The following is a 25,919-nucleotide window of genomic DNA, read 5'->3' as shown; positions in this document are numbered from 1 at the left end:
TTGGTCAGTAAATTGAGAAGCATTTATTATGAATGTTGTTAGGAACTGGGGATATAAAGATTAACAGGACATAGCTCTTAGCCCCCAAACTAGAGTTGTTCCTTATTAAACTGATCACAGACTGAGTACACACACACATCACTCCACTCCTGCCCACACACATCTATGGTCTCCATGGGTGTCTCACAGTGGAATTTCCCAGAAAGTTCCAGGATGGGAACTGAAAGTGTAACTTTTTACTTGACTTTAAAAACTGAGAATTGCAGCTGTTAGGCTCACACCTACCACAATGGACAGTGTCTCTTGTGTTGGGGTGAAGTGTTTTCCCAGGGCTAATCTCTGGGTGGAAGTCTCACCCCCAAACTCTCCTTGCCTCATAGCTTCTGTGTCTAGAGACCCCTGGGGAAAAGAAACCTAGAAGGGAGGGTAGGCTGGCCTGACCTAACCTTCCCCCTACCCCCTCAATGACAATTTGAGGACTGAATATGGAGTCTCCCTGGCATATCACTCCGTACTACTCTGGCTTTAAATTTAACAACCCTACAGTATATTTTACCCTGTAAAGGTAACCTAAAGGTAAACCTGGAGGGTTGTCCCCTGGCCAGTCAGCAACGAGAGGCAGCTGATCAGGGCCACAATGGGAAGACCCATGGATTGTCTTAAGTTTTGCTCACTTTGACAACAGAAAGATATTTCCTTGATCCAGAATTCACTTTTCTAATCTAGTAAATACAGATGTTGGATATAGATTCTCTCTGAAGGTCCCTCTCAGCTCTGACATTCCCTGCTCTAAAGCCCCTCCCAGCTCTTATGTTCCATGTTCTAAGACCCCTCTCCATTCTGACATTCTGTGTTCTAAGGGTCTCCCAGCTCCAACCTTCTTTTTCCTAAGAGCTATCCTCTGCCATTCTATGTTCTCTCATTCTGTCTTCTAAAGTCTCATTTCTCTAGCAGATGATCAATTATGTTGTACCAAACTATTTACATTTGTAAATTTTACTCATTTCCTTGGTGACCAAATATACCTTAAAGGAAGGAGAAAAGGCAATGGAAAATGCATAAAAGGGAGAGAGGGCACTAGGTTCTAAAGCTTTCTTTGAAGTAGGCTCCAATAAGGGACAAGAAGGTCTTGCCATATTATGCTCCTGATGGGAAAAGAGGAAGTAGGGCAGGTTCCCCCCAGGAGTGATCCTATCTGTGAGATGATCCAAGGGGTTGAAGTAGAAGTTACATGTCATAAATTATCATATATAAGGCACTTGGCAAACCCTGATCTCAAGCTGTGCACCTTTACCACTTGCTATACCTGAGTCTGAATAAGATAGTTGCTGGTGGTGATGGTCTGCACAGTCATTCATGTAACAAAGATTTATTAAACATTAACTGTGCTGGGCTCTAGGATAGATGCTGGGGATGCAAAGACAAAACAAACTATACCTCTTGACCTCAAGAAACTTTCATTCTATTGGAATGATCATGTCTGCCACCAGCTGAGGCTCTTTATTCTCCAGTCTCAAAACCCTAGCTAAAAGTTTACAGTTTTTCAAAAGCCTGAATGAAATAGAAACTTGGGGAAGAATAATTTCCTTTCTGCCCAGGCATCATTTAGATAATGTCATATCAACTCATAGCAATCAATTCATCAGCCTTTCCAAAGCACTGAGGGTGTGGAACTTGGAATCAGAAAGACCTGAATTCACATCTGGCCACTTACTTCCTACGTGACCCTGGTCATTTCACCCTGTTTGCCTCAGTCTCCTCCTCTGTAAAATGGGATAAATAAGGAAATGACAAACCATGCCAATATCTTTGCAAAAAAACCCCAATTGGGGCCATTCAGAATCAGACATGACTGAAATGACTGAACAACAGCTCAAACCAGACCATCCGGGGTGATGGAAGTAGCTGTAAGGAGGAAGGGAGAGAGGGAAAGTTAATTGGTGGAGAATCTAGAGATGATTGCTAAGGAATTTGGACTGGATTCATTACCAACAGGAAGACAATATATACTCTTGAGCAGGGGAATAGTGATACAAGAGGGACATTTAGGGTAGGGAAGTTATATTTGTGACCCTTTCTTGTTAAGGGGAGCTGATGGTTGGTCTTTGGGAGCCCTGGGTTTCCCCAGCAGATCACTTCTAGGAAATACTAGCCAGGGATAATTTCAACTCATTATTTCTCTGTCCCCCAACCTGCTCCCTAGGGAACCACTAGGCACTTTGGGAATTTCATAGAATATTAGAATTGAAAGGGACCTTAAAGGTCACCTAGTTTCACCCACAAATCTTACAATGTTTCATGTGACTTGTCTGTTTTTACACCATAGTTATTTCCTGATACCTCTCCCTCTTCTACCTACATACTATAGAACCCATCCTAATAGCAGAGAGAGAACTAGGTAGGTGGATGGTAGAGAGATAGCAAGATAGAGAGGCAGAGACTGTAAGATGATAGATAGAGAAGGATTGAGCAAGAGATAGAAAACAAGGTATAGATGAATAGAGACAGAAATAGAGATAAATGGATGGATAGATAGATAGATAGACAGACAGACAGACAGATAGATAGACAGATAGACAGACAGACAGATAGACATAGATAAGGATTGAGCAAGAGATAGAAAACAAGATAAAGAGAGATGAATAGAGGCAGAAATAGAGATAAATGGATGGATGGATCGATAGATAGATAGAGAGACAGATAGATAGATAGACAGACAGCTAGATAGCTAGGCAAACAGAAAGATAGATAGACAGATAGACAGGCAGAGACAGACAGACAGACAGACAGATAGATAGATAGATAGATAGATAGATAGATAGATAGATAGATAGACAGAATCTTCTATTTAGAGTTGGAAAGGACCTTAGAAGTCTTTGCAGTACATTGCAACACCTTCATTTCATAGATGAAGAAACTAAGTTGCCAAATTAATTGACTTGTCCAAGATATATAGACAGTAAATGGCAGAGTCAGGAGTTGAACCCATATCAGAACCCCTGACTCCAAATGCACTGCTCTTTCAACAACAGGGGCAAGAATAGCTCTTTTCTCTAGTTCAGAATAAAACTCCAATTTTGAGAAATTAATCTTTATTTTTATCAGGGAGTGGGAAGGTCTTCTGATGGCTCATATACCAGAGTGGAAGAATGGTAAGACTTAGACAATTCTTCCAGAGAATTGATCTGTTGAGGCTAAGGTGACTTCTTCATTTGTACAGCCACAGAATATCCTGCAGCTATGGAGGAAGGGAGTTTATTTCATGGCCTGTCCTCTGAGACCAAGAAGAAACTGAGGTCTAGACAGGGAAATAAGTTGCTTGAGATCACAGATTGGCACTTTGTAATCATACTCAAGTCCTAGACAAAAAACTGGAAAATTCCTGCCCTCAAATCATTCCCATTCTATTGAGTATAGAGAACAGAAAACTCAGTGAGGTTGGGTCACAGTGTGAAGGGACATGCCCTCTGGAGCTTGGTGGTACCCCGGTTGGAGGGTGTTGTTAGAACACTTGCCCTGGCCTACAGCCATCCCATGTTGGTAAAGCAAGGTAATCCTGATGCTTCATGGCCTTGAAGAGCTGAATGGCAGGCACCTGAGGCATTGGTTGGTTTGGTGGTTCCTTGCCCTGAATATCCTGGGGCTTAGTCATTTTCTCAGGGCAATGGCCAGGAGAAACCAGCTGACCCTGGGAAGGGAAGAAGCAATAGTCTCCTATCTGCTGTAAGACAATGAGTCCATCAGGATGCAACATTGTTATAGTCTCATCCTGCTGGGAATCCATGAGATTTGTGGTTGAGGGTTCAACTTGCAAGGAGCTAGGGTCCTCTGGAAGGACTTCAGTACTGGTCATTTTTGGAGGGACTTCAACATAACTCTCCAGTGCCAGGTTTGCTGAGCTGGGAGCTGATGTAGGTCCTTTGGTCTTTTCTATGGAGGGGCTAACACTGGACTCAAGTGCTGAGCAAGGTAACGGAGGCATGGATAAAGGTGGGGGACTCTCAGGCTTCCCAGAGCCAAGTATCAGGTCCTCGGGGGCAATATAGCCTGTGACATGGACCAATTTCAGGGGGTCTTTGGAACTGGTAGATGGTTGGTTGAGATGTTCCTCCTGCCTTGGTTCCACAGATGGAGGGGCAGCCTGATCCTTGAATGGGTAGCTTTCAGGTTCTTCTTTGTCTGAAGGAACAACAGATGAAATTTCCTCTCTGTCTTTGCCCAGTTCAGCTGGTTTGGCCATAGGAATAAGTCCACCCTGCCCACCCTGGGGCAGACAAAAATACTCCAGGGACCCATGAGGCTGCTTCTTGTTCTCTTCAGCCTGGCAGGACCCCATCTGGTCAGTGATGTTAGGAAGAGAGTGGCTATGGGGCAAGTGGAGGTAGGGGCCATTGAAAGCAATGCCAGAGGCTAGGTCCTTGGTTGGAGAGTTGAGCTCATGCTTTTTCTGGGAGCTGAACAGGCTCAGGTTCTCATCAGGAAAATTGATGGATGCTGGGTATGAGTCCTGGTCAGAGGACAGAGAACAGGCATCTTGGGGGTCCATAGCAGTGAGAGGGGATATCCAACTTCTGCTAGTATCTTCAAGGTCATTCCTGAGAAAAGAATGTGGAGGTGAGATTCTGTTATGACCACTATGGGATGCTGAGGGTGTGAGCTTATAAGAAGAGGTCACATTTTTTCTAATTCTGCTCCCTGACACAATCCTGTAAAGCATGAAGTGAGATTATTTATGCCCATTTTGTGGATGAGGAAGCATCCACACAGAGGTGATGTCTGAAGGGACTATTTCTGTAGGGTCCAACCCTTGCTTCAGAAAAAGGTCTCAAGATTTGATCAGAGGGAAGAAGGATCAAGAGGATCAGAGGGAAGGAAGGAAAAACCTTGGAAGGTAAAGGCCATGGGAGAAAAGGAATTAGGGATTATTCCCTGAATTGCTCCTGCCCCCTCAATACTCATTCCTACCTTACTTCATCTGCTTTTCAAGACTTGCCTCTTCCATAAAGTCTTCCCCGAAGACTCCAACCTACTTGAGCTCATCCTGCTGTGAACTCTGCCAACATTGTGGGTCTGCAGATCAGATACAGCACCTTCCTCTCTAAAGCTCAAATTCTTGAGACATAGTCCTGTCCCAAACCTTCAGGAGTTCAGACAAAATGTAGGGGAAAGAGCATTCGATTGGGAGTCAGTGATCAACCACCTCTTCTTTGTTAGAATTGTGTGACTCCAGACAAATGTGTGGTGTAACTTCTCCCATCCCTATTTCCTCATCAGTAAAATGAGAGCATTGAGCTTGGAGTCTCCAAGGACCTTCCCAGATCTTCAACCTCCTCCCCAGCAGGACCAGAATTTGTCTTGGGGGGAGGGGGATCACATTAGACTTGAAGCAAGATGACCTAGGCACAAGGTCAGAATCAGATATTATGCTGCAATCTTAGGTAAATTACTGCTAGCTCTCAGTTTCCTTATCTGTAAAAAGGAGCTAATCTGTAAAAAGGTTGTAAAAAAACAACCTCAGAGGGTTGTTTCAAGAAAGGCAGTTTGGAAACTTTCAAAAGCACCAGAAATAGAATAACCACACCCCTTTCCTATCTCTATCCCACAACCCTGAGCTCCTAGCATCTTCAAAGGCAGTTTTATGGACACCCTCAAAATGTCTTTTGCTTTGAAATGCCTTCTTTAACCCTAGGACACACTCATTCCCTGTCAAGTCTTTCTCTTCTCTGCTCAAATGATCATTTTCATTCCTTACCCAAATTACTCTCCTCACTGAACCTCAGTTTCCTTATCTGTAAAATGAGAGAGTTGGACTCTAAGTACTCTTCTAGCTTTGAGTTTATGATCCTTAGTAGAGAAACAACTAATTTTGGCATTGGATGGAATCGTAGAATTTTAGGTTTGGAAAATGAAAGAAGGGAGGGAGGGAGGGAGGAAGGAAAGGAGGAAGGAAGGAAGGAAAGAAGGAAGGAAAGAAGGAAGGAAGGAAGGAAGGAAGGAAGGAAGGAAGGAAGGAAGGAAGGAAGGAAGGAAGGAAGGAAGGAAGGAAGGAAGGAAGGAAGGAAGGAAGGAAGGAAAGAAGGAAGGAAGGAAGGAAGGAAGGAAGGAAGGAAGGAAGGAAGGAAGGAAGGAAGGAAGGAAGGAAGGAAGGAAGGAAGGAAGGAAGGAAGGAAGGAAGGAAGGAAGGAAGGAAAGAGGGGATAGGGGAGGAAACAAGCATTTACTATGTGCCAGGCACTGTGCTAAGCACTTTACAAACATTATCTTATTTGATCCTCATAATAAGCCTTGGAAATGGGTGCTTTTGTTATTCCCATTTTATAGTTGAGGAAACTGAGTTCAGCAGAGGCTAAGGGATTCACCTGTGGTCTCTTAGCTAAAGCTAGATTTGAACTCCAGACTTCCTGGTTCATAGTACTCTATCCACTATAACATCTAGCTGCTTCTACCCTTCATTTTTACAGATGAAGAGGCTAAGGCCAGAGAGGTCAAAGTTACACAATAAATGACAGAGCCAATGTGTGAAGTTGGGTCCTCTGACTCATCCAATCACTCCCTGTCCAGTAACCTCCTTTCTAACATCTCTGAAGCTTCTCAGGGACAGGACCTTGCTGCCCCCTAAGGCAGCCTCTTTTCTAATCTAGCAGCCCTGATTTGGGAGCATATTTCTCTTAATATTGAGCTGAAATGTGTCTCTCAGTCATTCGCTCCCACTGACATGTCCAGGACAGCTGTTAGGCGCCAGGCACAGAAGCAGAGAACCTGTTCATTGTGTGTGGCCAATGAGAGAACATGGCCTCAGGGGGTGGCTGGAGAAGGGTATAGGTAGAACACTCTGGAAGGATGGGAGGAGCTGTCTGGGGGTGCTCACAGCCCTCATCTGTGGCCTTGTGGTCTTGTGACTGGAATCAGGAAGAGAGAGAGAGAGCTTCTATTTTCAGCTTTGCAGCTGCTTTTATCATCAATCTCTGTAGTTTTCCCATTCCTCCTTCAGCAGCTGTCAAAGAATTTTTCGGAAGGCTGTTCCTTCCTACTGAACAACTTTCAATGGTTCCCTATAAAAAGTGCCAACTTCCTTAGCCTGGCATTGAAGACCCTCCCCAATCTCCTTCCAGCTGACCTTTATATCCATAGTTCACTCTACCCCCTCAGAGCACTGTACTCTTTAATATCTTGCTTCCATGCATTTGCGCAGGCCATGCCTCATGGCTAGAGTAGGTACCCCTCTCATTTTATAGATGAGGAAACTGAGGTCTACAGAGATCAAATGACCTCCCAAGGGACCCTAGAGGCCATCTAGTTCCACCCCCTCAATTTACTGAGGAGGAATATAACTCTCAGAGATGGGAAGGGAATTGTGAGAGAAGAAGGATATGAAACAAAGTCCTCTGACCCCAAAGCCATCATTCATGCCATTTTACCATGCAAAGGCCTCCCCTTTGCCCATTGCAGACACTTAATAATGTTAGAATTAATCAAGTTGGACACCAGGCAAAGAAATCCTCTTCCTTTAGCTAGGAGGGCTCTTGCTCAGACTTCTTCAAGCAAAACTGGCTCCTTCATGAGCCCCTTGCTGGAACCTTTGAAGACAGTGGTGATCTCCTACCTTCTATCCAATTAGACAAACCCAGCTCCAGCCATGGGTTGGAATTCAAGTCCTTTCTTGGTCACTAACTCATTGTGAGCAAGTCTCTCTACATCTGGGGGTCTCAGGTTCCCCACTGTACAGTGGAAGAATAGGACTAGAAAGTACTTTCCAACTCTGATATACTGTGATTCAACCTTTTGAGTTCCTTCCTTCCTGGTTCTTTGGGTCTTCCAAGCTTCATCACTTTCTGTATTCTGATACTATACTAACTAGGTGGTAGGTAGGGTACAAGAGAAGGCATGCTCCCTGCTCATGGTCTGAATGAGCAAACAACATCATAGTCAGTCAACAAACATTGATTAAGCCCCTATCATGTTCCTGGCACTTTGCTAAGCACTGGGGATGTAAATAAAAGCAAAAACAATTTTTACTCTCCAAGAATTCACAGCCTACTGGGAGAAACAACATGCCAACATTATATTATAAGTTTTCCCACTAGATTGTAAGCTCCTTGAGGGCAGAGACTGTCTTTTTTATATCCCCAGTACTTAGCCCAGTGCTGGGCACATAGAAGGTACTTACTAAGTATTGAGTGGTTAATTGATTATTTACTAGCAAGCTACAGATGGGCTAAATTGGAGAGGGAAAGCACTAGCATTATGGAGGATCAGGGTACCATAGGAGCCTAACTCTGGAGTTGAGAGGGACCTTAGAGGTCATCTAGTCTAACTTCATTTTAAATTGGCAGCACCTTGGATTTGGAGAGGAGATGGGCTTGGTGGAGGGCAGTCAATCAACAAGGAAGTGGTAGAATCAAGATTCAAAATCAGATTCTCCAATTCTAAGTTTACTTTATATTCCACCACTGTACCTATCACAATTTATGGCTGAATTGAAGAAAATTTAAGTAACAATGCCCAAGGTGTCCCAGAGAACCAGGCAAGTCCCCATCTGGGGACTCTTTAACTTTGTTCTCTAGACCAACTGTTTCTTCTATGTTCATTTTGAAGAATAGTGATCCAAACCAGGCAAAGTACTTAGAGATCACTGAGTCGGATTCTTTCATTTTTTTAGAGGAGAAGCCAGGTCCAGAGAAGTCATGCACTCAGAATCACAGCTAGGGTTTGATTTCAGAACCCCTGACTCCAAATCCAGGGTCTTTCCCCTATTTTTTATAAAGCTCCTCAGGTTGGGTTTGGACCACCTGTGTTTGTGTTCTACTGAGGAGCTCAGCTCATCTTCTATCATGTTTGTTTTTCACTATGCTTTGCATGTGCTAAGAAGGTGTCTTTCTATGCCCTCATCTTACCTTGGTCCTAACCCCTCCTGTATCTATCCTCTATGTCCCAGTACCCCGGCCCATCCCTCTTTTTTCCCTAAAAGTCACTCAACTGGGAAGCAAACTCACCAATTCGACCAGGAGACACAGCTTTCTCTCTCCTCCTTCTCCCAGGGGCTCTCTTGACTAGAAGTAGAAAAGTTACCTGGAATCCAAATCCTCTTGTTTTTATTCTGTGGAAGGAAAGAAAACATTCTGAAATTCTCCTGGGCTGGCATCTCCCTCTTCTCTGGGAAAAACAATAAATGAGAACTTTCAGAAGGCTTCAGAGTTTGGAGTCAAGAGGCCCAAGATGGTCATATGTCTTATCTATAAGGTCATAGGGGTAGCAAGTAGAGCTGGAATTCAAGCCAGGTCAGAGAGTTCTAGATTTAGAGATGGAAGGGACCTTAGAGGCTACCTACCCCAGTCCCCTCATGTTATATAGAATATATTTCACAGAACACCGCTTATTCTCATTGTATTTATAGCTTTGTTGTTGTTCAGTCTCATTTGACTACTATGACCACATTTGGGGTTTTCTTGGCAGATACATTGGAGTGGTTTGTCGTTTCCTTCTCCAGCTTATTTATCAGATGAAGAAACTGAGGCAAATAGGGGAAGTGACTTGCCCAGGGTCATACAGCTAGGAAGTATCTGAAGTGCGAATTGAACTCAGGTCTTCTTAACCCCAGATCCATTATGCCTCCTAACTGCCCCCATTTTACAGATGGACAAACTAAAACCTAGAGAAGTGTAACTTGTGCAGGGTAACACAGTAAAAGAAAGAGCAGGATTAAGAGAGAAGAGAATAGAGAAAATTGATTGAAGGAATTGGAGGGGAAAGGGAATTACAAGGAAGAACATAATTCTAACTGTCCAGGGCACCTTACATGCCCCCAGAATTCACAGTGGCCCATGTGGTAGAACTTCAGCAGGACCAGAAAGACCCCTCTTTTTTCCCCCAGCAACAATAACAGCAATGGACATTCACTTAGTACTTTAAAGGTATCAAAGTACTTTACATACTTAATGGTCGGTCTATAAGCTTTTATCAAGCATTTTCAGGTATAGTCTGTGGTGTGTGAGGAACTCCAAGCAGGACAATGTTTCTGCACACAGAGACCCACAAAGTTTAATAAGACCAGAAGGACAGGAAGGGACCATGTTGCAAAAACAAAACAGATTTGATCCTGGAGATAATAGGGAGGCACTAGAGTTCACTGAGTAGAGGAGTGACATGATCAGATCTAAGTTGTAGGAAAAAACACTTTGGCACCTGAGTGCAGGATGGATTAGGATGGGGAGAGACTTGAGACAGAGTAATCAATTAGGAGGCTGTTGTAATATACCCATGTGAGAAGTGGTGAGAGTTTGCCCAAGGTTGATAGTCAAGCAAAAAGTCCCCTATTAAGTTCTGGGCACCACAGGTTGGAAAGATATTGACTGGCCAGAGAGCCCCCAAAGGAGGGTGAAGACCCACAAGATCATGCCATGGAAGGATCCCTTGGAAGAGGCTGGAGATGTTTGGCCTGGGGGGAACAAGACCTGGGAAGAACCTAAATCACTCCCTTCAAAGACTGGAAGGATTATCATGCCAAAGAGGAGGCGGTCTTGGTTTTGGTCAGCTCCTGGCCAAGGGTAAGGTATTCCTGCAAAGGGCCAACTCAGAAGATGTGAGTTTGGCTGTCGGCTCTGCTACCTATCCCTTGAGGGAAACCAACCAAATTACTAATGGGATAATGGAACATTTTGAGCTAGAAGCGAGCTAAAGTCCTCTCTTCTTCAAGACGTTTTCCTCAGTTATTCATTTTAGTGCCTTCCAAGGTTACCCCACAATTTATTCTGTATATAATTTATTTGTACACAGTTGTTTGCATGTTGTCTCTGCATTAGCCTATGAACTCTTAAAAAATAAAACTATATACTATATATGGTAAAAAGGGTAAAAATGATTTAAAAAACCCTACCTATGAAAGATTGTGGCACTTCAGGGGGGTCATTTGACATCTCTAGGCCTCTCATAAAGCACTTGACTTTTCTTAATACACTTCTCACATAATGCTCATTAGTTATACTAATGTTAATGATCAAGGAATTCTATATCACTACTCAATTATATCAAAATTAATAATCTAGTAATTACAGATCACTGCTCACTAATTATACTAGTATTGATGATCTAGGAATTCTATATTGCTACTCATTAATTAATACAAATTCTCACTGTCTGTGTTTGTATCTTATCTCTCCACTAGATGCTCTCCAAGATGGAAAGTACCAGATTTTCTCTTAATCTATCCCTCCTACCTGACACAGAGCAATGCATAGAGAAAACTATTATAATAGCATTTTGAGAGTACTTTAAGGCTTACAGAAGGGCATCTAGGTGGCACAGTGGATAGAGCACCAGGCATGGAGTCAGGAAGACCTGAGTTCAAATTCAGTCTCAGACATTGCATGTGGGGTTCCTAGACAAGTCACTTAACTTGTTTGCCTCAGTTTCCTCCTCTATCAGATGAGTTGGAGAAGGATATGGCAAACCATGCCAATATCTCTGCCAAGAAAACCCAAAAAGGAGGTCACAAAAAGTTGTACATTACTGAAAATGATTGAACAACAAGGTCTACAGAGCACTTTCCACATGTTATCTCCTAAGAATTTTATAACAACCTTACGAGGAGGTTCTATTATTATCTCCATTTTACAGATGAGGAAACTGAGGCTCAGAGAGATTGTCCTGGGATTATCTGGAGGAAGACCTGAAGTCAGCCTTTCCTGGAATAGTCCTTAGTCTCTTACCTGGAACAGGTGGCTCTTACTCGGGTTGGGAATCTTGTTTTCCCAATTTGCCTTCAGTCTATAAAGAAAGAAAACATGTTGCAGAGTCAGCTATCCTTGTCTATCCTAGATACTCCCAGTGGGTGGGAAGGAGGACTGCTTGCTTCTTCAGGACCCATTCCCTCCTCCCCCTCCCCAGCCCACAACCCCCATTAAGGAGGTAGACAGAGAGAGTTCAGCTTGGGAAATTCTGACTTTCACAAGACAGGGTCTAGCCCTAGTGTGAGAGTTTTATTTTTGTTACCTGAGAAGAAGGGATGAGCTCCCTACCCACCCAAGGAAATGGTAGCCAAAAGGAATACTAGTACACTGGATCAGATATTCTGGGTCACCCCAACATATAATCATGGAATCTTAGAGCTGCTAGAAACCTTAGAATGGGGAAGGTCAGAACTAGCAGAGCTCTTAGAAGGCAGAACAGATCTGGGAAGGATTTTAGAACATGAATGAAAGCAGAAGGAACCTGAGAATATGGAATGGCAGAGCTAGGAGGGAACTTAAAAATCACCTGGTCACTGTCCTTACTTCACAGGTGAGGAAACCGAGACCAAGAAACATGAGGTTTCTTGGTCAAGATCACACAATGAGCTCATTTCAGAGGGGATTGGTTGCCTTTCTCACATGGCTCACAAAGTCGTAAAAGCATCAAGCATGGAAAGAGCTCTGGATAGATTCTCTTCAATCAAGAGACCAGAGTTCATTGCCCCGATTCTCCATTTCTATCAAAAATGGATTCTTCTTTTGTAGAATTTGATATTCTACTTGGGGGGTGGGGGGGGGTTAGGACCAGCTGCTCTCTCTGACTTTTCCCAGATCTGACAACTTTGTGGTGAATTCGGCTCTGATAATTGACCTAAATCGCCACATTCCTAAAAAATCTCATTCTCACCAAGAAAGGATAGAGGCCCCTTGGTGGGGCTAATGGGCCTGAAATGAGCTTGATTCTGACACAGAAGGCAAACACCAGGGTCAGAACTATTGTAAATGGTACCAGAGGATCCTTAATCTACAGCTGGAAAGCACTTGAGATGTCAGATGAAGAAACCGAGACTTGCCTAAGTCTACCAGGTAGCAAGCAGTAAGTAGTTCTACTCACTCACACAGCCCCCCGCTCTCCAAAGGGCTAGTGAATCCTAGAGGGGATACCCACCAGCCATCACTGAGAAAAGCACCTTACCTGACCCCAAAGTTACAACAGCACCAGGCCCCTAGGAGTACCAGGACTGTAGTAACGACCAGCACCAGTGAGAGGATCCATGGACCGGGCACTTTAGGGAAGGGGGAAAAAGGGCAGGTCAGGAAGGAGTACCAGTGCCAGGCAGGGTGAGTCAGTTCAATGAACATTCACTGGATGGGTTAAGGGTACTAATTTAGACTTCAGAACCAAGGAAGGAAAATTACTTAGGAAATCATTGAGGCTAATTTTAATTATTTATTATTATTTAATCATTTTAATGATGAAGAAATTGAAATCTTGGGAAAGGGAGTGACATACAGAGTGACCCAATTCGTCAGTCAATATACATTTATTGTATAGTTACTATGTGACAAGCACTGAGGATGTAGAGAAAGACAAAACAAAGTTCCTGACTTCCCAGAGCTTTCATTTTAATGGGAATAGCAAAACTGGGAGCTTTACTCAGACGTCCTAACTCCTAGTCCAGGATCTTTCTAACTATACTATACTATATCCTTAATTCAGGGAGATTTTATTTTTGTCTTAATGAGCTTGCTTATTTTAAAATTGAACAAGAGATGAAAGTTACTTATCTTGGTAAAGTTATTTAACCTAGTTTTCATATTTTTTATTTAATTGAATTTTTTCTTACTTGGATAAACAAAAAATGTTAGTATTTGTTTTAAAAATTTTGAGTTCTAAAATTATGGTATATGATGGTGATGGAATATTATTGTGCTATAAGAAATGATGAGCAGAATGATGTTAGAAAGAACTGGAAAGACCTTTGTGAACTGAAGCAGAGTGAAATAAGCAGAACCAGGAGATCATTGTACACAGTAACTGCAGTATTGTGGGAAGATCAAATATCGATAGACTTTGCTATTAACAGCAATACAATTATCCAGGACAATTCTGAAGGACTTATGAAAAGAACTGTGGGAGTAGATATATAGGTAAAAACATATGATTTATCACTTGTTTATATGGGTATATGTTTGGGGGTTTTGGTTCTATAAGATTATTTACTTACAAAAATGAATAATATGGAAATGTTTTATGTGATAATACATGTATAATCCAAATTGAAAAAAAATAAAAATTTGACTTCTAAATTCTCTCCTTCTATCCTTCTCTTCTTCCCTTTGAGAAGACACACAATTTGATAGAAATTATACATGTGCAGTCATACAAAATATATTCCAACATTACTCATGTTAAGAAAGAAAACACAGACCCAAAACTCCTCAAGAATAATAACAAAGGTAAAAAAAAGTATGCCTTTTATCTACATTCAGACTCAATCAATTCTTTCTCTAAAGGAGAATAGCATGTCTCATCATGAATCCGTTGGGATTTTCTTGGATCAGTTTGTTGCTGAGAATAGCTAAGCCATTCACACTTGATCATCATACAATATTGCTGTTACTCTATACACTGTTCTCCTAGTTCTGCTCACTTTATTTTACATTAGCTCATATAAGTCTTTCCAGTTTTTCTGAAACTTCCTGCTGATCATTTCTTATAGCATAATAGTATTCCATCACAATAATTTCCATAACTTGTTAAGCCATTGCCCAAATGACAGGTATCTTCTCCATTTCCAAGTCTTTGCCACCACAAAAAGAACTATTGTAAGTATATATGTACATATACATATATGTACTTTTCCTTTGATCCCTTGGAGTTCAGATCTGATAATGGTCAAAAGGTATATACAGTTTCAAAAATTTGTGGCATAGTTCTAATTTGCTCTTCAGAATGTTTGGATCAGTGCACAACTCCACCAACAGTGCATTAGTGTCCCAGTTTTTCTGCATATCCTCCATTTTTCTTTTCTGTTCTATTAGTCAATCTGTTAGGTTTATGCCTCATAATTATTTTAATTTGCATTTCTATAATAACTAGCATTTTATATAACACAAATAGCTTTGATTGCTTCTGAAAACTATCTGTTTACATCCTTTAACCATTTATCAACTGGGGAATGACTTGTATTATCATAAATTTGATTTGGTTCTCTATATATTTGACAAATGAGACTTTTGACAGAGAAACTTGCTTTAATTCACACACACACACACAGCCATCTTAGTTTCCTGAATCAATTTTGATCTTGGCTGCATTAATTTTGTTTGTGCAAAAAATTATACTTTAATGTAATCAAAATTATCCATTTTATATTCAAGGAGATTTTAAATTTTTGAGAGGTTTTATGTTATAATGGAAACATCCCAGAATCAGTCCTCGGTTAGAATCCCAGCTCTGATACCTGCCAGCCAAGGAATTCTCAGCAAGTCAATTTTTTTCTTGAACCTGTTTCCTGTAAAGTAGTAAAAATAATCCCTGCACAAGATGGCTCAGAGGGAAGAACTCTATAGACCATGATTTGTTATCAAAATGTGAAGAGCATTGATTATTGTGATTATATACTCCCAGATGATAGTCCTAGGATCAAAGGCTGAAGACATTTGCGGATATTTGTCTTTCTCTATTGAACAGCCCTGGAGCTTAGTCCAGGTCAGGTTGTTCCTCTTGAACCTTCAGGACTCTCAATCATAGCATGATAATAGGAACCCTTTAGTCTCACCTGGCCCAGGCTTCTCTGGCCTCTCATGGAAAAAGGACTCCAACATAGCCTCACCTTGTAACCCGCTTCGACTGTCTGTGGTCCACTTGTATTCATTACTCCACTCACTCCATATTCCTCTGTAGGATTCAGATGAGATTTTTGCCCTCACTCTGGCAAAATAATCTGTGGCTGGCTCCAGATTCTTCTCAGAGATTTCCATACCCAAGACAATTCTCAAGGTTTCATTGTGAACATCCTAGGAGCAAGAAAGAGAGAAGAATAAGGGCTGAGGAATAAATAACACATCTAGGAAAGAGACAAGAAAACAGAATACCAGAGCTTAGAGTAACCTAAGGCATGGAGTAATGGAATTTCTAGTCATCCAATAGTTAATAAATCATTCAGTTCAACCTCCCTTTTTTATTGATGTAGAAAGCTGAATCCCAGAGAAAGGTAACCATGGACTCAAGGTCAGAGTTAGTAGTGAAGACCAGATTCAAACTCAAATCTTCTGCCTCTAAAGTCCACACTCTTCCTCCTCCCCTCCTTGTTCTCATTATAGACAAGTCACATTCAAACAATTCTTCCCCTAAGTGCACAGGGAAGATCACTTCTCTCCCTATATCTAGCCAATAATCATCTTCTCAAGTTCAAATCCAGCTTCAGACACTTAATATCTATGTGCTTAGCAAGTCAACTAATCATATTTACCTCAGTTTTCTCATCTGTAAAGTGAGCTGGAGAAGGAAATGGCAAAAAAACTCCAGTAGCTTTTTTAAGAAAACCCCAAAGGGGGTCATGAAAGGTCTGATGGAATTGAAATGACTGAACACAGGCATCTAGCCCCCTTTCATTCCTTCTGTAGGTTATATCCCTCACGTAAGAGCTGCTTACCTCCCAAGACTCCGTAGACTTCCTGTATTGAACTTCGTAGATCTGCTCATAAATTGTATGTACTGTTTTCCAGTTCAGCCAGTAACTGTCTCCTGTCTTCTTGACTGTAATGTATGGTGGCTGGGGCTGGACTGAAATGTAAGGAAACAACCAAGTTGTCTTGGGTAAATTATTAGGATATTCTCAAAAGGAAGCTACTCTCTTTAGTGTTTCCATAAATTACCTTCTTCCCCTAAAATGGGCTAGTATCTATCACTCTTGGCCAATGAAGAAGTTTCAGCTTCGGGGGCTGCTTCTTTAAGGACTTTTCACTTTAAATATGAGGGAAGTGCTTGCTCCAAGAAGCTTAGATGGTGGAGTTAGGAATGCTCCAACTTCACCCAAATCTACCTCCAAACAACCAAAAAAATTCAAAATGAATTCTGGAGTAGAAGAACCAACAAAAGACAGTATGAAATGGTGTTCTGTACAAGACAACATGGAAGGACAGCAGGAGGAATCCATATCACTAAGGTAAGAAAGGGGAGCAACTCAGATCATGCTTTCTTCTGGGGGAGCCAAAAGTGAGTGGAGAAGAATCCAGTATAATCCAGCTGCAGTTGGGGGAACACAGCACTGCTAAGGAAGTGGGAAGTGGGAAGATTAGCTGAAACCTAGCTGAATCCAGTAGCAATGAAGAGAGTGGAGCCATCCCAGTCCAGTGTGATGCACTTGGAGGAGCCACCATTGGAAGGAATAGAACCCAACCCAATTTGGCAAAGGCAGCTTCTGTATAAAACAGCTGTGAGCCTCCCTACAGCAAGCCAAGTGTACACTAAAGGAACCAAAGGCAGCCAGGCCAACCTCATGCATAAGAGTAGACCACAATACAAGTATGTGACAGTACTCCCTGCACCCCAAGAATAGAACTGAATTTCAACATACAGGCAAGGTCACAAAAAAGCCTGGAAAAATGAGCAAAAGGCAAAGAAAAAACCTAACCTTCGAAAGTTATTTTAGTGATGGGGAAGGTCAAAACACAAACACAGAAGAGGACAACAATGCCAAAATGGAAACATACGAAGTCTCAGAGGAAAGTGTGAAAGGGTATCAAGGCCAAAAAGAACTCCTAGAAGAGCTCAATAATCAAATGATAGCAGAGGTAGGAGAACAACTGGAAAAATAAATGAGAGAGAGTCAGCAACTTGGAAGAAATACACTGAAGAAAACAAATCCCTAAAAATTATAATTGGCCTAAAGGAAAAGGAGGCACAAAAAGTTGCTGAAGAAAAGAACCCTTTAAAAAGTAGAACTGGCCACATAGAAAAGGAAGAAAAAAAGAGTGCAGCAGGAATAAACAGAAGACCTAGGATGAAAACCACTGCTGACTAACTAGCTGTGTGATCCTGGGCATATCATTTTTAACCCTGAGTCTCAGTTTTCCCTTCCATAAAATGGGAACAATAATACCAACACAACCAAGGTCCTATGGCTGCCGTGAGGTGGTATAGTTAATAGAGTGTCAAACCTGGAGTTGGAAAGACCCATTTTCCTGTGTTTAAATCTGGCCTCAGACACTTCCTAGCTGTGTGATTCTCAGCAAGTCACTGTACCCTGTTTGCCTCAGTTTCCTGATTAGTAAAACGTGCTGAAGAAGGAAATGGCAAACCACTCCAGGAACTTTGCCAAGAAAACTCCAAATGGGATCGCCAAGAATCCAAAATGACTGAATAGCAACAAGAACTAAAGAAAAAGATTTCTATCCAAGCACTTAAATAGACTCTGGTGACATTTTCTAATGAAATTCTACAACAGACTTGGGCAGGAAATTTGGGTTCAAATATCACCCCAGATACTTACTAGGTGGGTGACCCTGGTAAAGTAACTTAATTTTGTGGCCTCAGTTTCCTCATCTGTAAAATGAGGATAATAATAACACCTTTCTCCTTGGGTTGTGGTAAGGATCCAATGGGTCAATACATAGGAAGTGCTTGGCAAACCTTAAAGTGTTATTTGAATGTCTATAATTTTCTTTTCTTCTGTCTGGGGTTAATGTATAATGGAGCCATCATCAGTTAATTTTGTTTCCCCAATTAGGCTGAGAGGTTTTGAAAGGCAAGAGATGGGCCTCCTATGCTCCACATGGGATTAAACATTACAGGGGTGTTAATAGTCATTTTGTACCTTAACTGCTAAGGCAATGAGTCTGTGAGACTGGGCTACTCACCATGCAGGTAACTCCTGATCTGTTTCTTCTCTTCCTTGACTTGTACAGTGACAGTGTACTGTCTTTGGTCATTAGGATCCTGAACCAGAATCTGGCATCTGTACTGTACATAGGGGCTTCCTGGCTTCCTTTCTTTGTGCACAGGGGTGCACTCCCTCCTGCAGGGAATACAACTCCAGTTAATGTCCTTTCCCTGGCCAGGCCAGGAATATCCTCCCCTATCATTTGGGCCTCCTGACTCCCCTGGCTTCCTTCAAGATGAAATCCAGCTACCACCTCCTTGCCTTGCCTCCCTTAATCATCACCTCTTCTGCTAGGTCCTTCTTCTTCAGATCTATTCTATATGGACCTGAATGGTTGCCCTTTTGGAATGGGAAGCCCCTGAGGGCAGAGGCTATGTTTGCCTCTCTTTGTATCCTCTGTCCTTAGCAATCAGTCAATTACTATTTTATCAAGGGTCTATTACTAGACAGTCCTTCCCCTCAAGGAGTTTACAATCTTATTGATTGACAGAATACCTGGAACAAAGTAAGAGCCCAATAAGTGTTTGTAGTTTACTTGATTTTTTGAAAGTAAGGACAGTTTTTGCCTTTCTTTTATTGCCAGCATTTAGCACAGTGCCTGGCATATAGGGGGAGAGAATGAGTATTTAAATAGGCTTACCATATACCAGGCACTGAGCTCAATGTGTTACCAATATTATTTCATTTGGTCTTCACAACAACTGAGAAAGAGAGAGAAATGGAGGGAGGGGAAGGAAGGAAGGAAGGAAGGAAGGAAGGAAGGAAGGAAGGAAGGAAGGAAGGAAGGAAGGAAGGAAGGAAGGAAGGAAGGAAGAAAGGAAGGAAGGAAGGAAGGAAGGAAGGAAGGAAGGAAGGAAGGAAGGAAGGAAGGAAGGAAGGAAGGAAGGAAGGAAGGAAGGAAGGAAGGAAGGAGGGAAGGAGGGAAGGAAGGAAGCAAGGAAGCAAGGAAGCAAGCAAGGAAGGAAGGAAGGAAGGAAGGAAGGAAGGAAGGAAGGAAGGAAGCAAGCAAGCAAGCAAGGAAGCAAGCAAGGAAGGAAGGAGGGAGGATTAAAAGAAAGAGGTGAAGGAGAGAGGGAGGAAGAGAGAGACAGAGAATGTATCCTAAACATCAGGTATAATCAGTGTAAATGGAAAATGGAAAATATTGTACAAGTGACAGCAAGAAGTCTGGAATTAAGAAAATAAGAAAGTTTCCAGTAAGAAGACTTGAAAGCTGGAAGAACAGGAGGTTGTGAAGGATTTTAGACACTACAATTCTATAAATGCAGCAAAAAGTTGCATGGAGTTCCCTCTTGAAGAAACAATTGGGATCAGTCAAACATCCCTTTTCAGGAGAGGTGAAGACTACAGGGCCATAGGTCACTTTGTTAATTGGTTTTGCTTAAACCTCTTTGTTGGGAAAAGGGGTTCTTTGGGGTAAGGGGAAATGGTGATAGTCTTTTTCTTTTTTAAGACAACCATCATATTTTTAAAGGATTACATATGATTTTTAGGCTTCTGTGCCAACTTGGATGGAGCTAAAGATGCTGACAACATCAAGGAGGGGAAGAGATTATTGTACCCATTGTAGAAAGGAGTCACTCACGTCTCATCTGGACCAGCTTTGTAGATGAGCCCAAAGGAGACAGAGCCGGTAACCTCTGCCCTCACTTCCCAAGTGCAAGTGAGCTGTTCAAGTCCATCAAAGAAGCACTGGAGATTCTTGGGTTGAGCTGGATCTCCTAGGAAGGCAGATCATTAATACCCTCTGAAGTGAAGTGGGACCCTTCCCAGGGCTGGAGCCAAGTCCCATTTCTGAACACAATGAATGGTTTTCAGCTTGTGGCCTGCCTCCCTCTCCTGGAGACCCTAGAGATTTGCCCATATTCCTAACATCTCCTTGGTACCTGGAGAACTAGATCTGAAAAAACCTGGTGCAAAGTGGCCCACAGAAGCCTGATGCCCTGTCCTGGTGCAGGGATACCACAGTGCTAGTCCTTACTGGTTACTGAGCTGCTGTCTATACCTGGAAAAAGTCACAATTTTTGTGAGCCTTAGTTTCCTATCTTGCAAAATGAAAATAATATCTCCCTATATTGTTCTCAGGGACATGGTGAGGAATTAGTCAAAGAATATATAGAAAGGATCTTAGAAAAAAGGAAAAAAGCTGCATCTCAATGCCAGGCATTCTTACTTGTTATGTGGTCTAGTTAGAGATAAATATATTATAATATTTAGAATGATAAAATATCAGAATAAGTTGGGGTCTCAGAAAATGGAATATCAAGCCCAAGAGAAGCCTTAGAACATGGAATGTCAGAACTGAGAGAAGCTTTTAAACAGAGAATGTCAGAGATGGTAGGGGGCTTAGAACAAGGAATGTCTTGGCTGGGAGGGACCTGAGATATCAGGTAGCTCCAACCTCTCCCAGTTTGACAAGCTGATAGACTGAGACCCAGGGACCCTCATGGAATGATGACTTGGAATTCTATTGATCTCAATGGTTGCCTTCCTCCACTACTCCATTTTCCTGCCTTTGCACACAGTCTTCCACCAAGATTAATCAATTAACATGCAATTATTTAGTAATCACTATCTATTTTTGCTTTTCCATTCTGTGTAGCTCACTATCACACTGTTCCCTTGATGGGCCAGGTTAATCATGAGAAAGTTCTCCCTTACATTCTCCTGTGAAGTCTTCTTTACTAAAATTTCTGCCCGCTGGGCCAAACACTCCCATTGGAGCTACCAAGAATGGGTGTAACTCTTCTTCCACAGGTGATTTCTCAGAGCTGAATATCCCTAACATGACCACTTAGCAAGAAGTTGCAGAGGGGACAGTGCCTTGGGAATGTGATGCATTGGGTCACCTCGGAGGTCTTGTCCTACTCTGAAATCCTCGGTTGATTCTGAGCCCCTTCCACAAGTCATGCTTTCGCTGGGCTAAGAGGCACCAAGTCTCTAAGAATTCTGCCCATTACATGATTTCTCCATCTGGCTCCATTTTGGAATGGCAGAGGTCTCTTATGCAATAAGACAAAAGCATGGGTCATATGGGTGCTCTTATTCCTCTTTTTCTCTTTGCACCCCACCCCCAGTTCAAGCTGTCCCGTGACCAGGTGGGAAGAATAACTCGGCGGCTGATGTTACTTGAATCAGCCATGAAGTCACCAACTATAGCTCCCATCAAGATACAGGGCCTCAAGACCTTATCATTTGTACTGCTATGGAGTCTGCAGAGCCTCTGGACCAAACCATCTGCCCTCCAATTGTGCCTTCTAGATACCTGGTTACTACCACCTGCTCTGTTGCCAATCCTAAGTATCCCTGAACCTTTTCATCCACCCTGAAGCTTAGGGGCTGTTTTGATTTTCTATTTGTATCTTCCAGAGGGCTATAAATATAGCACATGTTCAGTAAATTTTTTTTCATTCATTCATTTCTTATTCCCAGGCCCGTGAGTTAGAGGAGAAGATTACCAAGTTACAAGTTAAAAGAAACCTTAAAAAGATCATCAAATTCTGCCTCCTTCATCATTCAATCAATCAATAACCAAAGCCCAGTCAGGATAAGTGACTTGTCCAATATCACATGACCACAAAGTGGCTATGTTAGGATTTGAACTCAGGGCTTCTGACTACAAATCTAACACTCTTGATTCTGTACCAGGCTTCATCTCAAAAGTAAATCACAAAGGGCAACTAGGTTGCTCAGTAGATTAAGTGCTAGGCCTAGAGACGGGAGGTCCTGGGTTCAAATATGGTCTCAGACACTTCCTGGGTATGTGACCCTGGGCAAGTCACTTAACCACCCCTCCCCCCATTGCATAGTCCTTAGTGCTCTTGTGCCTTAGGACCAATACATAGTATTGATTCTAAGATGGAAGGTGAGGTTTTGTTTTGCTTTTTAAAGTAAATCATGGGAAAGTGGGCCTTGGAAGAGTGTAAAGAGCCCCCTTCCTATTTTTTCCAAGACCTGAGAAAGGTCTGTACCCCTTACCTTCCTGAGACTCCCAGGAAACCTCAGAACTCCATGGGCTGGAACGTTCTCCAGATGTCTTTGCCCTCACTCGGGCCACATAGCGGTTGTCAGGAATGAGGTGGTCATGCCCAAAGGTAACATGAGATGTGGAGGAACTCTTTGTGAAAGCCTCCTGTGGGTGGATTGAAAAGAAATGTCAGATCAATGTTGCTGTAGTAGATGGAAGAAGGCAGAGACTTCTTGAGCAGTTGGACCTCCTTTACATACCTCCCATGACTCCCATTGCCTCTTGTAGGCCACCTCAAACATCAGGACCCCAGAGGATGCCTGGTGGTTTTGGTTCCAGCTTTGCAGTATCTCCCATGAAAGCAGGAAGCCTTTGGTTCCATTTTTTGTAATCTGGAGATTCTTTGGGGTGGGAGGCTGAACTGAAAGGAGGGAATGGGAGAAAGTGATTATTTTCATGGTTTGAAGACACCCAAAAAATACCTAAAGCCACTCTTTCTGTATTAGCAAAGAACCAGAAATGATGTAGATGATATCTGCTGGCCAGAAAATGTTTATGTAAGCCATATTCCATGAAGGCAATGAACTATCATTATGCTGAAAAATAGGATGACTGTCTCAGACCAAGAAGTATAGGGAGACTCCTTGAAACATGAACTTGCTTGGTGAAATAAACCAAACCAGGATGACATTATGCCCAAAATCATGGCAACAAAATACAAGGAAAAGGGGAACTTAAAAAACAAACCAATAAATACAAAACTGAACTTTCCATAAGTAATTACCAAGCTTGGCCCAGAGGAGGGATGAAAAAAGCATATCCTCCCCTTTTCTTTGCAGATGAGGGGGCCCTGAGGTAGGGAATGGGCCTGTGTTGAAAGACTCAGTTGTTTTGGTGGTTTACTGAATTGTTTTTCTTTTTCTTCTCCAGCCTCTTCTATAAAAGGAGGAGGCTTGGTACTATGGCACTATGATGCTACAAAACGCACTCTAAGGGAGCATTATGAATGAGCATGTCCTTCTCTGAGCTTTTAAGTTTGACTTGGAGTCAAGACTTCCAAGACCTTTAACTTGAAGGGCTAACAGTTCCAGGGTTGCAGCAGGATGGGGAGATTCTTTTATACACCTTTCCCATTCATCTGCCCCATAAATACACTACCATTCTCAATCAGGATCCCCACATCCTGATTCCCCTCATGGCCTGCCTATCCCAATCATGGCTCCACAAGAGAAGGAGCCCTAGCTAGGAGAAACCTCCCCTCAATTTCCCCACTCACCACTCTGGCCCAGGCTGACATTAAGTTTGATCTCCAGAGGCCGATCTGTTCTGAAACTGAAGAGGTCGATCTGGCTCCCAACCATATATTTCTGGTGAATGAAGCATGTCTTGGGGATACAGGATTCGAACTTACAAGTGGGCAAGGACGTGTTCTGGCTATGGTCACAGGGGGCTTGTTTTGCTTCGACAGTTCTGTTAAAAACAAGACTAATACATAGTAAGGGACAGAGCAGATTTTATAGCAGTGTTGGCGAACCTATGGCACCAAGCATGCCAGAGGGTGACCTGAGAACATTTCTCCCATCACCTGCCCCTCTGCTCAGTAGCCTAATGTGAGGGCTTCCTCCCTCCCTTGCCTGGAGTAAGGGGGTGGCTCACATGTGGCATGAGGATGCAGTTTGGGCAGTTGGTCTTTAAAAGGTTCGCCATCACTGTTTTATGGATTAGCTTTAAGAGGAAAAGAAGATAATTTGGATACAAGCCCTGGGGGGAAAGATTCTGGAGTTGGACTGTTTTAACTGTCACTCCTGTTTTGACTTTCCACTGAACTGAAAGGAAGAATCTGTGCTCTGGCATCTTCCCGTGGAAATCCTAACCTCGTGGAGAGGTTAGTAATTCCTGAGTTTGAGAGTTTGCCTTGGAGTGGACTGCTTTTTCCCTGAGGTACAGAGGCCATCTGCCTGATATCCATCTGTGAGAAATCTACTTGGCTAAGGTAATCTCAAGGCTTGGTCACCTGGGACTCTGGGCTACCCAGTGAAGGCCAACCCCAGGCTTTAGGTAAAGACTCAGTACATCTGTGAGTCCTCCTCTTTATCCTTTTAATAATCCACACTAATAAGGTTAGTTAAGGTGGTCAGATAGTTTTGGGGGTTTTTTAGGTACAAACAGGGAGTGGATAGGCAGGGCCTAAAGAAGCAAACAAGAGTACCTCTCTCAAGGTGCATAGAAGGTGGGTTTGAGTCTAGATCTGTAGTTTAGGACCCTTCCTATCCTTTCCCTTTACCCCAATTATCAGAATAAACTTGGTTTCAAAAGCCCAAGGGTTTTGTGCTTTGCTGGCTCTGGGGAGGTCCCTAGGTGGGTGTTTATCATCTTCCATCCATCTAGGAAGGATCTTTATTTCATTACCCACTAGATTCCAATTCCATGGCTGATGATGACCTCTGAGATCTTTCCCAACTTAAAAAAGCTAAGACAGTGACCAGGTTCCCAGATAGAGACTTCAAGGACTGTCTTTTTTCACTCTTTGTATCCTCAGCACTTAGCATAGTGCCTGGCACATAGTAGGTACTTAATGTTTTCTCATTAATTGACTGACATAAAATTAGAAGAGCACATGGAAAGGTCTGGTCATCTTCTCCAAATTCAGTCTGACCCCAAGAGTAGGAAAATCCTTGGTTTCCCCTTGAGATATATTTAGGCATTTGCTTTTTTTCTTAGAATCTCTATGGTATTGTGGAATGAGCACTAGTTTTGGAGTCACAAGACATGGATTCAAATCCCCTTTCTGATGTCTACTGACTATGTGATCTTGGACTAGTCATAACCTCCAGGAGATGCACTTTACTCCTTTGTAGATGGTCTGTGAGGTCCCTGCCAACTCTAGATCTGGGTTCTATGATCTCTTTTTCAAGTGGTTTATGGGAACTATAAGAGTCTCCTCCATCAGCACAGGTACCACCTTGTTTTGGATGCTTTGAGAAGTGACATCAGCCAGCTCAGATGGTGGAATTTGGGAGGGAGGAAAGCAAATGGGGAAAGAATAGAAACCTTTGGGAATTCTCTAACAATTCAGAAGATATTATTGAGGGTGATGCATGCTTCTCAGATGCTCAGAGTCTATGTCAGATTGAAATTTATGATTCTATATGGTAGATATACTCAAGGATTGGGGAATGATGATCAAGGACAGGAAAAACCTCAAGTATCTGTTGCCTTGCAAGTAAGTTCTGTGATTTAAAAAAAAAAACTACTTTCCATCTTAGATTTAATATTCTATTGATTCCAAGGCTGAAGAGCAGTAAGGGCTGGGCAATGGGAATTAAATGACTTTTC

The 25,919-nt window shown here is 42.4% G+C and overlaps 1 protein-coding gene across 4 annotated transcripts in view; it reads right to left on the bottom strand.

Moving 5' to 3' along the window:
- Positions 1–25,919, bottom strand: part of CSF2RB (colony stimulating factor 2 receptor subunit beta) — a 37,606-nt gene continuing 11,687 nt past the window's right edge. For 2 of the 4 annotated variants that reach the window (XM_007503430.2, XM_007503429.3), the window contains exons 5-15: positions 23,860–24,068; positions 22,844–23,004; positions 22,595–22,748; positions 20,202–20,337; positions 18,594–18,751; positions 16,388–16,518; positions 15,566–15,749; positions 12,922–13,012; positions 11,706–11,763; positions 8,994–9,097; positions 1–4,595 (exon numbers count right to left, since the gene is read on the bottom strand). In XM_007503430.2, coding sequence (XP_007503492.1) covers positions 3,503–4,595; positions 8,994–9,097; positions 11,706–11,763; positions 12,922–13,012; positions 15,566–15,749; positions 16,388–16,518; positions 18,594–18,751; positions 20,202–20,337; positions 22,595–22,748; positions 22,844–23,004; positions 23,860–24,068 — 2,479 coding nt within the window. In that variant the 3' untranslated portion in view covers positions 1–3,502. The remainder of the gene's footprint in view (positions 4,596–8,993; positions 9,098–11,705; positions 11,764–12,921; positions 13,013–15,565; positions 15,750–16,387; positions 16,519–18,593; positions 18,752–20,201; positions 20,338–22,594; positions 22,749–22,843; positions 23,005–23,859; positions 24,069–25,919) is intronic. The other 2 variants (XM_056798889.1, XM_007503431.3) reach the window with 1 other exon arrangement.

Source organism: Monodelphis domestica, chromosome 5 (assembly GCF_027887165.1).
Source record: "Monodelphis domestica isolate mMonDom1 chromosome 5, mMonDom1.pri, whole genome shotgun sequence".
In the NCBI taxonomy this organism is placed as follows: domain Eukaryota; kingdom Metazoa; phylum Chordata; class Mammalia; order Didelphimorphia; family Didelphidae; genus Monodelphis; species Monodelphis domestica.
This window is presented reverse-complemented; position numbering and strand designations above follow the sequence as displayed.